Source organism: Schistocerca cancellata, chromosome 9, assembly GCF_023864275.1.
Source record: "Schistocerca cancellata isolate TAMUIC-IGC-003103 chromosome 9, iqSchCanc2.1, whole genome shotgun sequence".
NCBI classification, from domain to species: domain Eukaryota; kingdom Metazoa; phylum Arthropoda; class Insecta; order Orthoptera; family Acrididae; genus Schistocerca; species Schistocerca cancellata.
In genome coordinates this window covers 286,455,832-286,470,284 of record NC_064634.1, presented here as the reverse complement: position 1 = coordinate 286,470,284, position 14,453 = coordinate 286,455,832, and the positions used below count along the sequence as shown (strand labels likewise).

Sequence of the window (14,453 nt, the reverse complement as noted above, 5' to 3'; positions counted from 1 at the left end):
GGCTACAACCATGTCTCACTCCCTTCCCAACCACTGCTTCCCTTTCGTGCCCCTCGACTCTTATGATTGCCATCTGGTTTCTTTTCAAATTGTAAATAGCCTTTCGCTCACTGTATTTTACCCCTGCCACCTTCAGAATTTGAAAGAGAGTATTCCAGTCAACATTGTCAAAAGCTTTCTCTTATAGCCTACAAATGCTAGAAACGTAGGTTTGCCTTTCCTTAATCTAGCTTCTAAGATAAGTCGTAGAGTCAGTATTGCCTCATGTGTTCCAACATTTCTACAGAATCCAAACTGATCTTCCCCGAGGTCAGCCTGCTACTAGTTTTTCCATTCGTCTGTAGAGAATAGGCGTTAGTATTTTGCATCCGTGACTTATTAAACTGATTGTTCGGTAATTTTCATATCTGTCAGCACCTGCTTTCTTTGGGATCAGGATTATTATATTCTTCTTGAAGTATTTCGCCTGTCTCATACATCTTGCTCACCAGATGGTAGAGTTTTGTCAGGACTGGCTCTCCCAAGGCTGTCAGTAGTTCTAATGGAATGTTGTCTACTCCCGGGGCTTTGTTCCGACTCAGGTCTTTCAGTGCTCTGTCAAACTCTTCACGCAGTATCGTATCTCCCATTTCATCTTCATCTACATCCTCTTCCATTTCCATAATATTGTCCTCAAGTACATTGCCCTTATATAGGCCCTCTATATACTTGTTCCACCTTTCTGCTTTCCCTTCTTTGCTTAGAACTGGGTTTCCATCTGAGCTCTTGATATTCATACAAGTGGTTCTCTGTTCTCCAAAGGTTTCTTTAATTTTCCTGTAGGCAGTATATATCTTACCCCTAGTGAGATAACCCTCTACATCTTTACATTTGTCCACTAGCCATCCCTGCTTAGCCATTTTGCACCTCCTGTCATCTTGTTTTTGAGACGTTTGTATTCCTTTTTGCCTGCTTCATTTACTGCATTTTTATATTTTCTCCTTTCATCAATTAAATTCAGTATTTCTTCTGTTACCCAAGGAGTTCAACTAGCCCTCGTCTCTTTACGTACTAGGTCCTCTGCTGCCTTCACTACTTCATCTCTCAAAGCTACCCAGTCTTCTTCTACTGTATTTCTTTCCCCCATTCCTGTCAATTGTTCCCTTATGCTTTCCCTGAAACTGTGTACAACCTCTGGTTCTTTCAGTTTATCCAGGTCCCATCTCCTTAAATTCCCACCCTTTTGCAGTTTCTTCAGTTTTAATCTACAGTTCATAACCAATAGATTGTGATCAGAGTCCACAACTGCCCCTGGAAATGTCTTACAATTTAAAACCTGGTTTCTAAATCTCTGTCTTACCATTATGTAATCTCTCTGAAACCTGTCAGTATCTCCAGGCTTCTTCCATGTATACAACCTTCTTTTATGATTCTTGAACCAAGTGTTAGCTATGATTAAGTTGTGCTCTGTGCAAAATTCTATCAGGTGGCTTCCTCTTTCATTTCTTAGCCCTAATCCATATTCACCTACTACGTTTCCTTCTCTCCCTTTTCCTACTACCGAATTCCAGTCACCCATGACTATTAAATTTTCATCTCCCTTCATTATCTGAATAATTTCTTTTATTTCATCATACATTTCTTCAATTACTTCGTCATCTGTAGAGCTAGTTGGCGTATAAACTTGTACTACTGTAGTATGCGTGGGCTTCGTGTCTATCTTGGCCACAATAATGCGTTAACTATGCTGTTTGTAGTAGCTTACCCTCACTCCTATTTTTTTATTCATTATGAAACTGACTCCTGCATTATCCCTATTTGATTTTGTATTTATAACCCTGTATTCACCTGACCAGAAGTCTTGTTCCTGCTGCCACCGAACTTCACTAATTCCCACTATATCTAACTTTAACCTATCCATTTCCCTTTTTAAATTTTCTAACCTACCTGCCCGATTAAGGGATCTGACATTCCATGCTCCGACCCATAGAACGCGTTTTCTATCTCCTGATAACAATGTCCTCTTGAGTAGTCCTCGCCCGGAGATCCGAATGGGGAACTATTTTACCTCCGGAATATTTTACCCAAGAGGACGGCATCATCATTTCATCATACAGTAAAGCTGCATGCCCTCAGGAAAAATTACGGCTGTAGTTTCCCCTTGATTTCAGCCGTTCGCAGTACCAGCACAGCAAGGCTGTTTTGGTTAGCGTTACAAGGCCAGATCAGTCAATCATCCAGACTGTTGCCCCTGCAACTACTGAAAAGGCTGCTGCCCCTCTTGAGGAACCACACGTTTGTCTGGCCTCTCAACAGATACCCCTCCGTTGTGGTTGCACCTATGGTACGGCTATCTGTATCGCTGAGGCACACAAGCCTCCCCACCAACGGCAAGGTCCATGGTTCTTGGGGAGGGGGGAGGGGGGGGAGGGGTAGATGTACGTTAATGTTAGCTGAAGGTTTCTTTGATACCTTGGATGTGTCTCAATGATATTACTTATACCAGTGATTTATGTATGGAGATAATGAGATGATAAAATTCTGATACTGATTCTGACAGTGGCATTGTCCACACCACCAAGAGACTGATGTAGGATAATTTTTACAACATGTTAAAACACAAAGATAAAAGACAGGAATTGTAGCCAATGCTTTTACCCAGCTGGTAATGAAGTGATTTTGTTTAACTACAGACTATCTGCCCTTACGACAGCATTAATATCCGGCTTTATTTTGCTCAGAGAAATTTTAGACATGCACTTTTAACTCCATGTTCTAACAAAGCCTGCCAAGATTTTTCTAGAAACTCAAATTTTATATTTATAATTTTTCACTGACTGACATATTATTCCAGCAGAAGTTTACAGTTTTGTATACAGAAAAAATAGAATCACAAAACAGTTGTAATGGATTTGTGAAAATCATTCTTTAAGATTTGCATATTCTTGAATTCTTATGAAAAAAATAATTTTAGTTCGAGTTTTTTTCTTGAATTGTGTAAGTTTCAAAGGTCTATCCTAAAATGAACAATAATTAGTAGTTTCAAATTTCTAAGTGCATGTAGTTTTCATTTTTTTTTAACTTTTGAATATTTTCCTAAGGAAAATGTCTCTTATGTGAAATACTTACACTGTTATCATTAGCCACATGTAAATTGTGTTTTGAATAATAATACTTATAAAATTATAGCTTGAGAAATAATATATGTACTGGAATTTTACATATATGTATCAAATACATAAAAGAAAGAATAAAAGAAGAAAGTATTTATGTTAAGAGTAATATCAGAGCAAGCTGAGCCATGTTTCATGATCATAATTTTGTATTTGCTTTATTAAAAAAGTTATCGGTGCAGATTTTTTTTCTTAATACATAGTCTTTTTACATTGTTTTTCAGAAGGAAGAAATCTGGAAGTGCGGTGAAAACTGCAGAACAAAGGAAAGCTGTGAAGTTGGTAATCAAAAAGTCGTATCAAGATCTGGGGCCAATGACTTTCCATGAAGGGAGTGTGTTGTTTTTCTTCATTGTTATTGTGCTTTTATGGTTTTTCCGAGAGCCAGAATTCATGCCAGGATGGGCAGCAGCTGTATCTGATGTGTTAGTATTTATACCAACCATAGATTACTTTTTTTGAAAAAAGTGATAGGCTTGGTATAGCAACGAACAGTTATTAAGCCACAGTAAAGTGCCGATTCTTTATGAAGCCCTCCCCCTGTCTTTGTCTTTCCCTCCCTTTTTTTAATTTGGCAGTTATCAGCTAACTGGTTGTGCATTCATATTCTTGAAGATTCTGCTGTTTGTACCTATACTATCAAAGCATATTGTATTTTAGATTAAACAGTAACAGTATCTACTGATCTGAGTCTTGGCATGTGATGAGACTGACCACATCAAGAATTTTTATAAGTTAAGCAAAGTAGCTATAAAACATACAAAATGATGAAATGTGTGTATGATAGAAATTGTTTGACCAAATTAATATTTTTCAGTGGTTTACTGCATTTTATAAGCACAGGAAAGACACTGAAGGCAATCCAGAAGCATGGTCATAACCACATTTGATAGGTACCTTTTGCAAAAGTCATTGAAAAATTTGTGGACAGAACTGTAAGTAGTCAATGTTTGACTACTCATGATGTGGCAGTAAGAGGAAACACATAAAAGATGTTGAAAACTGTTGAGCTTTCCAAGCCAGTCGCTCCTTCTTCTGGCTGAAGGGTTGAAGGGAAAAGAAGAGGGAAGAAGAAGAAGTACTGGTCATGTTTAGGAAATAGAGAGAATTATGGAAAAGTTTCAACAACCCTGTGTCAAGGGAGACATATAGGATGAGATGAAAAGAAAAGATTTATTGTTGGTACCTGTACTGGCTGAGGTTTGCAAACCAGAACACTTACAGGTGGAAGAAAGGGTAATAAACAAGACCAAGACTTGTGTTAGATTGGAAAGCTAAGTGCATTATACATGGTAGATAGGTGAGGAGGATTGGGAAAAATAAATTGGTCAGAAAATATAAGATAAAAGGGAGAAAAGTAAAAGAAAAATTACTGCAGCAGCCTGTAAGAGGACATGAAGTTGAAGTGTGATATTTTCCTGGCAGGCTGCTTTTGTTGCTCTGTCAGTTTCCTCATTCTCCTTGATTCCCATGTGTTCAGGAACCCAGTAGCAGGCCACCTCTTACTTCTGCCTGTGTAGGTGGTGGATTGTGTCCTGGACCATCTGAACTATCCTACCTGCTGGGACAATTTCCTGAATAGCCTGCAGAGCAGTAAGCGAATCAGTGGAGACAAGAAACTTCCCTCCACCAAGAAGTGTCATGTGCTCCAATGCCTTCTTGACCACTGACAGCTCTGCACAGTATACAGGGAAGTGACTTGATAGATGGAGTTTAATGACAAAATGTGGGAAGATAACAGAACACACAACATAATCCTCTAACTTCAATCCAGTGGTAAAAAACTAGCATTTGTGCTCCAGATACTTCAATAAAATGCCATTAAAATCCCATTTTGAAACAAAAGGTGGAGTACTCCATCATGTTCAAGTTAAGAATGGACCTGTCAGTAATCCAGGGAGGAAATTAGCTCCATCCCTGTATAAGAAGTGTTATGTCTGCTACACCAAGCTGTTCAGGATATTCCTTCACATGGGCAGAAAAATACTTATTCGCCTTGCACCCGATAAACCTATAGTGTATGAGTTGTTCAGCTCCAACACTGACTACAGGATAGTCAGAGATGGATTACACTTTGTATACATGTCGAACCATGGTAATAAATGGCTCACCAGCCTTTGCACACAGGTTAGGAATGGGACTGGTTTGGTAGCCAGCCTAATACCTGCATGGTGGACAGCGTCAAACATCTTTATGTAAGAAGGCGTAGCTGATCCATACACTGTTCTGCCATAATCAAGCCAAGTGCAGATGAAGGTTCTATAGCAGGTGATTAAACTGGATTGATCTGCTCTCCAATTTTTACTGATAAGACAGTTTAAAATGTTTATAGTCTTTAGACATGTAGTACACTTCAGGTCATTGAAGTGTGGCAGTGATGTCAACCTCCAGTCAAAGATGAGGCCCAAGAACTTCACTGAGGTCTTAAAACCCAAGATGATTCTCCTCACTGGAGTTTTGGGTAGGGAAAGCATTGACGCAAAGGATCAAAATATACACATACAGTTTTTCTGTGGAGAACTTAAAACCAGTGGTATCACTATGAGAAGGTCACGTAGAGAGATCTTGTAATTCTCAATTGTTTCAGTGTAAGTTTTCCTTGAATAGGGCCTGGATATTGAGTATAGGATTTCTGTTTGCTCCTCCAAAATAATAGTGCAATCCATATGATTTTAGACAGAAGAACATTTCAGTCCTAGATCATCTCTAATGTTAACACTAGAACATTTTTAGATGTGCTTGAGGGTTAAGTTTGTGATTAAAGGGCACCACTGCGATATCAGTCTGTGCATTCCAAGGGAATGTATTGCATTTTTAATGCAATTACTGCTTTCAAGAAATTTTCAATTGATTACTACTATGTGCTGACTCTGAAGGAAACCATTTTGAGTAAATTCTGAACATAGTTCAAGTTTTATTCATTTTATGTACACAGTTCAAATAGAAACTGGATGCATTGTGTAAATCATGTTTTGTGATTCCAGACTTTTGTATTACATAATTTTCCTTAAGAATATGGTAATAAGAATGGGAGATGGATTCAAACATGATAGAAGATTATGCCTGTGACAGTGAGAGTCATAGCATGGAGCATAGCTCACAATTATTTGCTACTGAGGATGATTTTCCTTTCTTTCCAGGGAGGTCCAAGATTCTACTGCAGTTATGTTAGTGTGTTTCCTGCTCTTCGTACTGCCTGCAGATCTTGACTTTCTGAAATTCAGATTTAATGGTAATTGTCTTACACTTTATTTTAAAATTGAAAGCTGTAAATATAATGTAATAATGTAGTAATCTGAGAAGGACTGAATGTTTTCTTATTATGAGATTTTATTCTAAGAAAAGAAGTCTACTACAAACCTATTTTTGTTACTTATGTATGTGATGTGTGATGTCGACTTTTTTGTGTCATAAGTGTGGTTAATATTCCTTTGGTGTGTAAGATACTCCTGCAATTAAATGTTCCCTCTGGAGGGCATAGATTAGTTCACTATTATATCCTTCCTTTAAATTTACTTGGCGTTACTGCAAATTTTTGATGATTAGTTTGTTAGAAGAGATAACTAATAAAACTGCATTGAATCCAATTGGAAAGGAAAGGGCTTTACAAAACAGTTTGGCTAAAAGAAGTGAAAATTTGATGGTACATCATAGTTACAGCCACCAAGAGTACATACATTGACAATGGAAGGAGGTGTGGAAAGAGAGAGGATGAGGAGGGAGAGAAATGTTGGCAGAGACCAAGGCTTGAATTCAGTATGCATGGTCAAATGGAAGTAGATTTAAGTAACTACAGAGAGTTGAAGTGATTTGCACAGGATGGGCTAGCATGGAGAGATCCATCAAACAAATCTTCATGCTGAAGATTACAACAACAACAAACCTTTCACTGAGGCTACTTGACTTCCATGAGTAGTAAAAGGACATATATTGACACTGGAAAAGATACAGTATAATAACCTAATCTGTGAGTTGTGTTAGGATGACTAATAGCAAGGAAAAACATTTACCTGATTTCAATTCTTTGACTGCCCATAAATTAAAACTTACATAAACATTCAAAATTGGGGGGAAATTCTTCTAGAATTTTACTATATTCTACAGTCTGTACTGTGAACCAAAAGTATCCACATAGCTTTGACAGACTGGGCGTGCATTAGAGAAACACAGTGATCTTGTAATTTTTTAAAAAAGTGTATTTTAGTATCATAGTACACAAATGGTATTATTACTGGCTTAGGCTTATTACTAAGTCATTATCAGATAATCCGAATATGATACACAGTAACTCATCAACTGAAGACTGAAGAGACCCAGAGAGGTGCAGACAATGTAAACACACCTGGGATGATCTGATGATGACTTGGTTAATGATATCACTGTATGATCTGAGGCTGAAATATATATTTAAAAAAATGAAATAGCGTTTAGGAAACATTAATGAATTGTGTTACTTGGGGTTAGGAGTGGAAGGAAATACTATTCAAAATTTTATTAAATTGTTTATTTCTCAGATCACATATTCTCAACTATCAAAACTTCTTTTTGTGAATGGGTGCACTTGTCCTTGTCATATTTTGCTGTTGCTAGCAGATTTGAATGGTTTCTTTATTGAATATTCTATGACTGTTGAGGAATACTGCCTAAATGTTCTATACCATCTACTTGAAGCAATCAGAAGATTTGAAGGCTGGAAAAAGTGCTGGCATGACTACTTCATATCTTATGGTTTCTGTTAGATAGGAACATATGCTTTCACCGCTGTTATTGATCATGTAAAAAATTCTAGTGTATTGCCAACATATAATTTTTAATCTGATTTTCCTTATGGATATCTTAGCCTTCTTGCTGAAGCCTTTTTCTGTGAATTGGCTACATATTGTCAGACTTTTGTAAATTTATGAACAGTATTTCCTGTATTTCCTATAGTCATAGAAGTTTCACGATTAGCTATTGGACGACATTGGTATCTCAAGTTTTGTAAATATTTTCAGCAAGTCTTTGTGTCTGAATAGATTCACAATGCTTGAGACACCCACTCTTGACAATGGTCTTCAGGGATGAAAGTAGCTGAGTTTAAAATAAAAGTGCAACTGGTGCTGAGATTCTATTTGAGTCATTCTCTACAGTTGTTGATGCTGTGTGTCTTCCTGCTGATAATGTCAAATGTATTAAATATGCTGGACTTGAAAAATTATTTAGAGCTTGGTTAGCATGTAACAGATAGGTTTAAATCTGTCAGATTATAACAAAAATTGGCAATGCAACAGGTGGCATAACTGTATACAGTTTCAGGTAGAGACACAGTGTATCATTATTTTCCTTTCCAAACTGAAAAGAATGGAAGATGCAGGCAAAATAATAATGTGTAGTTTGCTTCCTGAGGTGGGATACACTGCTGCAATCAAAAGTGAAGACAAGACAATAACCACAGCTTCTATGTGGGATCTTGCATTCCTAAGTTTATCAAAAGCATGCCATAGAAGCAGTTGAAAGTGGAGTTGCAGGGTCCTATTTCACAACACGCATCTGTATCTTCACAGGACCAACAGCAAACCACAAATATATCTTGAAGAATCCTACACCCATTTCCACAGTCAACTTGTGGCTGAGATCTGACTCTAGATCATTTCTTATACAGAATTACTAGAAGTAGCTGTGACTGTTAAGAATGTACTTCAAACAATCTTTTTAAAGAGATATGTCATAGAGTCTTTAATATGTAGTTTGATAGGCTTCAGTCATGCATACCATTTGAAGAAATGTATTTTGAAGAAATGTGAAGGTAAGTTTGAGCAAAACAAAAAAATTTCATAATCTTTTGAAACCCTCCAGACTGTTTCATATCTGTAACAATTTATTCAGATGTGTGTATTCCAGCAAATTAATATTGCATTTTTTTTTATAGCAGATAAACCATGCAAGCCTTCACCATCTCTGATAACATGGAAAGTAGTTGAGAAGAAGATGCACTGGGGTATCATCCTGCTGCTTGGTAAATAAAATTCTTATTTAAAAACTAAGACACAATAGCAACAAAAATTATGCTGCTAGAATAATGATTGTACTGTGTGCCCGGAAAGTCACTGTGCACTGGAATATGGGCTATGGATGTAGATTATGACAGAAGTTCCAGAAAAAGTTTGCAGCACACAAGTTGGCAGAACTCTTTTTCATAGAAATGCAGTTGTTTTTAAATTTGCTCTACTGTTGTGTGACATTCAGCTGTTTGGTGCAGTTGTTGAAAGCTATTGAAAGTGATGTGTAATGTTTAGATGTTCAATTTGTTTTTAAAGTGTGGTACTTTTAACTGTGGAACATATTTTCCATGTTGAAAACGTGTTTTGTAAGGCGAGAAACACACAGATTTAATGTACAGGGCTATTACAAATGATTGAAGCAATTTCATAAATTCACTGTAGCTCCATTCATTGACATATGGTCACGACACACTACAGATACGTAGAAAAACTCATAAAGTTTTGTTCGGCTGAAGCCGCACTTCAGGTTTCTGCCACCAGAGTGCTCGAGAGCGCAGTGAGACAAAATGGTGACAGGAGCCGAGAAAGCGTATGTCGTGCTTCAAATGCACTCACATCAGTCAGTCATAACAGTGCAACGACACTTCAGGACGAAGTTCAACAAAGATCCACCAACTTCTAACTCCATTCAGCGATTGTATGCACAGTTTAAACTTCTGGATGCCTCTGTAAGGGGAAATCAATGGGTCAGCCTGCAGTGAGCGAAGAAACAGTTGAACACGTGTATCTGGACATGCTGGAAAATTGGCTCATGCCACAACTGGAGACCGACAGCACCGACTTCATCTTTCAACAGGATGGTGCTCCACCGCACTTGCATCATGATGTTCCACAGTTCTTAAACAGGAGATTGGAAAACCGATGGATTGGTCCTGGTGGAGTTCATGATCAGCAATTCATGTCATGGCCTCCACACTCTCCCGACTTAACCCCATGCAATTTCCTTCTGTGGGGTTATGTGAAAGATTCAGTGTTTAAACCTCCTTTAGCAAGAAACGTGCCAGAACTGTGAGCTCGCATCAACGATGCTTTCAAACTCATTGATGGGGACATGCTGCGCCGAGTGTGGGAGGAACTTGATTATCGGCTTGATGTCTGCCGAATCACTAAAGGGGCACATATCGAACATTTGTGAATGCTTAAAAAAACTTTTTGAGTTTTTGTATGTGTGTGCAAAGCATTGTGAAAATATCTCAAATAATAAAGTTATTGTAGAGCTGTGAAATCGCTTCAATCATTTGTCATTACCCTGTAGAAGGCATGTGATGAAAAATTCCTGGAAACAGTTGTACCTCATCATAATACGGTACATTGACTTATTGAAGTGCCAAGAAACAGCTCAGTTTATATGGCTAAAGAACTTGAAGTCCACTTAAACTAAACAAAGAGAAATCTTTAGATATTTCTACCTTTATGCAGCAGACCAAAGCAAGCTAGCACAAGAAAAAGAAGTCAGGTTGACGACTGCACATAAAGCAGTTGACAAACATTGAAATTTATCCTGTATAAGTGGCAGCAGTGCACAAGTCAAAATATGTGAATCAGTTACTGCAAATGGTTTGCATTTTTTATTGAGTAAAAGCCACTGATGTTCTGGTTTCAGTTACTATATAGACGAGGCTTGGTACCACCTCTCTGGTCATGCTAATACACAAAACAAATCATAATGATCAACAGAAAATCCTCATGCTGTCCTTGAAATGCCACTACATAATTATAAGACTGGTGCATGGTAGCAATACACACATGTCATACTACTGGACCTTAATTTCACTGTTGTGAATGTTAGTGTTGAACAGAAAAATCTGTAAATATCATGAAAACTGAAAATGCATTGATGACTCTAAATGAAACTTCGTATCATAGTGATGGTTACTACATAGAGTCCAGATGTACTGCAACAAATGACAAATAAAAGGAGCTCATTCAGTAATTTCCAGTCAACCACAATTTCGAAAATTATATTACCAGGTAACAGCAATCTTGAGGCGATTGCAGAGGACAATGTTCTGCTAGAAGTTACCCATGACAACAAGAACAAGTAGATGACTGTTAATGTTGTTGCATATGTTCCACATCTTGGATACAACTTGTTGTTGGTTAGTTAAATATCAAGATCTGGATTATGCTCATTGTCTGATGATGTACAGTCTGGAAAATACAACAAAAATGATGTAATCATCTGTGGAACACCAATGGCAACTGCAATTCAAATACATGGCATGTATCAAGTAGATGAAGTTTGTGATCATGCACATGCTGTAGAAATCAACAGTTAAAATTTATTGTATAAAAGACTGGACATTTGAACTGTGCAAGCATGCATTTATTAAAGGAAAAAATGGCCGATAAACTGAATTGGACAAAGATCAATTTAGATCTATGTAAGTCTTGACAACCTTTGCCTGCATCAAGCAGAAGAGCAAAGGTCTATGTACATACCACATTTTGAAGTCTGTGAATGAATGAGGAGAGGAGGAACACATTATCTTATCGCTTTCATGGACAATTTATCAAGAAAATCATTTGGTTACATGCTAAAACCAACAAAAGAGCTCTGTGGTATGGTACTTCCATTTAGCTCAAAGATCGAGCAGAAAATGGGACTATTCGAAAAATTAAAATATGGTACTCTGAACAGACAAAGGAAAAGAGTTTGTCAATCAACATATGCAACACATGAAGTATTCTAGAGGGAAACATTCCACGTAGGAAAAATATATCTAAAAACAAAGATGATGAGACTTACCAAACAAAAGTGCTGGCAGGTCGATAGACACACAAACATACACACAAAATTCTAGCTTTCGCAACCAACGGCTGCTTCGTCAGGAAAGGGGGAAGGAGAGGGAAAGACGAAAGGATGTGGGTTTTAAGGGAGAGGGTAAGGAGTCATTCCAATCCCGGGAGCGGAAAGACTTACCTTAGGGGGAAAACAGGACGGGTATACACTCGCACACACACACATATCCATCCACACATATACAAGACACCAGCAGACATATTAAAAGGCAAAGAGTTTCACTTTGCCACAACACTTCGATCAGTTGTGGAACATACTGTTTCCCAATTTCAACTTGTTACAGAAAACAGTGGACAGCATATTGAACATGTTTTGTGCCAGTCACATGGAAATTAATAATTCAGTTTCATTTTGATAGATTTTTTTTGCAGTTTTTGGCCTCAGGACAATTAAAAACTGGTGTGATCGATGACTTTTTATGCGGATTTTGGCCTCAGGACATTTAAAAACCATGTCATTGATCTTTTTATGTGGTTTTTGGCCTTGGGACAGTTAAAAAAACGATTTTTCTCATCCCATGTGATATGACCTTGCTGTGGTGGATGGGCTTACATAACTAACAGCATCACACCTTCTCACCCTTGCACACTGAGTAGTACAGTTTGTTTAGTGTCAAACGTACACCTTAGGCATTGTTGAATGATTCATTTATCATTTGTAGCTGACCACTATTAAATTATGATGATTACAGCATCATTTATTGCTGCATTTTGTAACTTATATGTTTTCCCTCTTCTCTGATAATATTCCACTGCAATTAGATGTCATTCTGACCAGTGGTGTTATATTTACAGTGGTTTGAAAGTGTAACTTTAAGTATAATCACCTTGTATATTAACTGAATATATTTTTAAAAGAACCTTAGTCACTGTGTACAGATGAATCAAAATCTCCGTAATTTTCTTGCAAACATGTATTACTATCCCTAACAGACACCTATATGTTTTGTAATATAAATTATATCTAAAAACAAAGATGATGTAACTTACCAAATGAAAGCATTGGTATGTTGATAGAGACACTAACAAACACAAACACACACACAAAAATCAAGCTTTTGCAACCCACGGTTGCTTCATCAGGAAAGAGGGTACGAGAGGGAAAGACGAAAGGATGTGGGTTTTATGGGAGAGGGTAAGGAGTCATTCCAATCCCCGGGAGTGGAAAGACTTACCTTAGGGGAAAAAAGGGACAGGTATACACTCGCACACACACACATATCCATCTGCGCATATACCTTTACATATGTCTGCTTGTGTCTGTATATGTGCGGATGGATATGTGTGTGTGTGTGTGTGAGTGTATACCTGTCCCTTTTTCCCCCTAAGGTAAGTCTTTCCGCTCCCGGGATTGGAATGACTCCTTAGCCTCTCCCTTAAAACCCACATCCTTTCGTCTTTCCCTCTCCTTTCCTCTTTCCTGATGAAGCAACCGTGTGTTGTGAAAGCTTGAATTTTGTGTGTGTGTTTGTGTTTGTTAGTGTCTCTATCAATATACCAACCCTTTCGTTTGGTAAGTTACATCATCTTTGTGTTTAGATATATTTTTCCCACATGGAATGTTTCCCTCTATTATATTGTAACATAAATTTCAACACATAAAACAACTGTGTGAATTAATGGATGAAAAATAACTGTTTGCTCTGTTTTTTAGGTGGAGGCTTTGCAATGGCAGAAGCTACAAATGCATCTGGCCTGAATGATCTCATTGGAGACACATTGTCTGTATTAAATGTGCTTCCTGACTTAGCAATACTAATAATTGTCTGTATTGCTACAACATTTCTAACCCAGTTTGCATCCAATGCAGCCATTTGTAATATTGTTTTACCAGTTCTTGCAAAAATGGTATGTAAAAAGACAGTATTTCTTAGGATAAGTTATTTGACTATAACTTTTCTGTAGGCCTATCACACTGACTGCAGTAGTGCTAGCATAACAAAGCATACTGTGATGTATAACAACAATGATAGAAAAAAAGAATCATGATATTCTGAATTAAATTATACAGGGAATGTGATGAACGCAGAGTCATAGTATATGGAATATAAAATCATTCTTTGGTGGATTGAATGACTGGTAAACCCAACCAATCAAAGAGATCATCACTCTAGCACTTGTAGCGGCACCACTGCTTAGTATAGGGAAAGTTAGTTTTGTGCAATATTCCGAGCACGATTTACAGCCAGGTGCGAGCCAGAGTGCAGTAAGTTATGCATACCAGCAGTTGCGAAGGCAAATAGAGGCCACGTGGGTATAGAACTGCCAGAGAGGGCGCGCACAGCAGTTTCCATGGCGCAAGTCACAGGCAGAAGAGGGCCACTGGCCAACCTAAGCGTTATGCGTACATGATGCGAAGCAGTGTGTTAGTGAAACAGAGGTGCACATACCAGTATAAATAGGGTGTTGTTTTCTAACAAGAGTCATTCAAGTGTGGCAGCTCTCCTGGATGGCGAGG

The 14,453-nt window shown here is 37.8% G+C and overlaps 1 protein-coding gene across 3 annotated transcripts in view; it reads left to right on the top strand.

Moving 5' to 3' along the window:
• Nucleotides 1–14,453, top strand: part of LOC126100414 (protein I'm not dead yet-like) — a 241,891-nt gene that overhangs the window by 202,311 nt on the left and 25,127 nt on the right. For 2 of the 3 annotated variants that reach the window (XM_049911008.1, XM_049911010.1), the window contains 4 exons: nt 3,377–3,577; nt 6,293–6,384; nt 9,061–9,147; nt 13,650–13,843. In XM_049911008.1, the coding sequence (XP_049766965.1) occupies nt 3,377–3,577; nt 6,293–6,384; nt 9,061–9,147; nt 13,650–13,843 (574 nt within the window). The remainder of the gene's footprint in view (nt 1–3,376; nt 3,578–6,292; nt 6,385–9,060; nt 9,148–13,649; nt 13,844–14,453) is intronic. The other variant, XM_049911009.1, reaches the window with a different exon arrangement.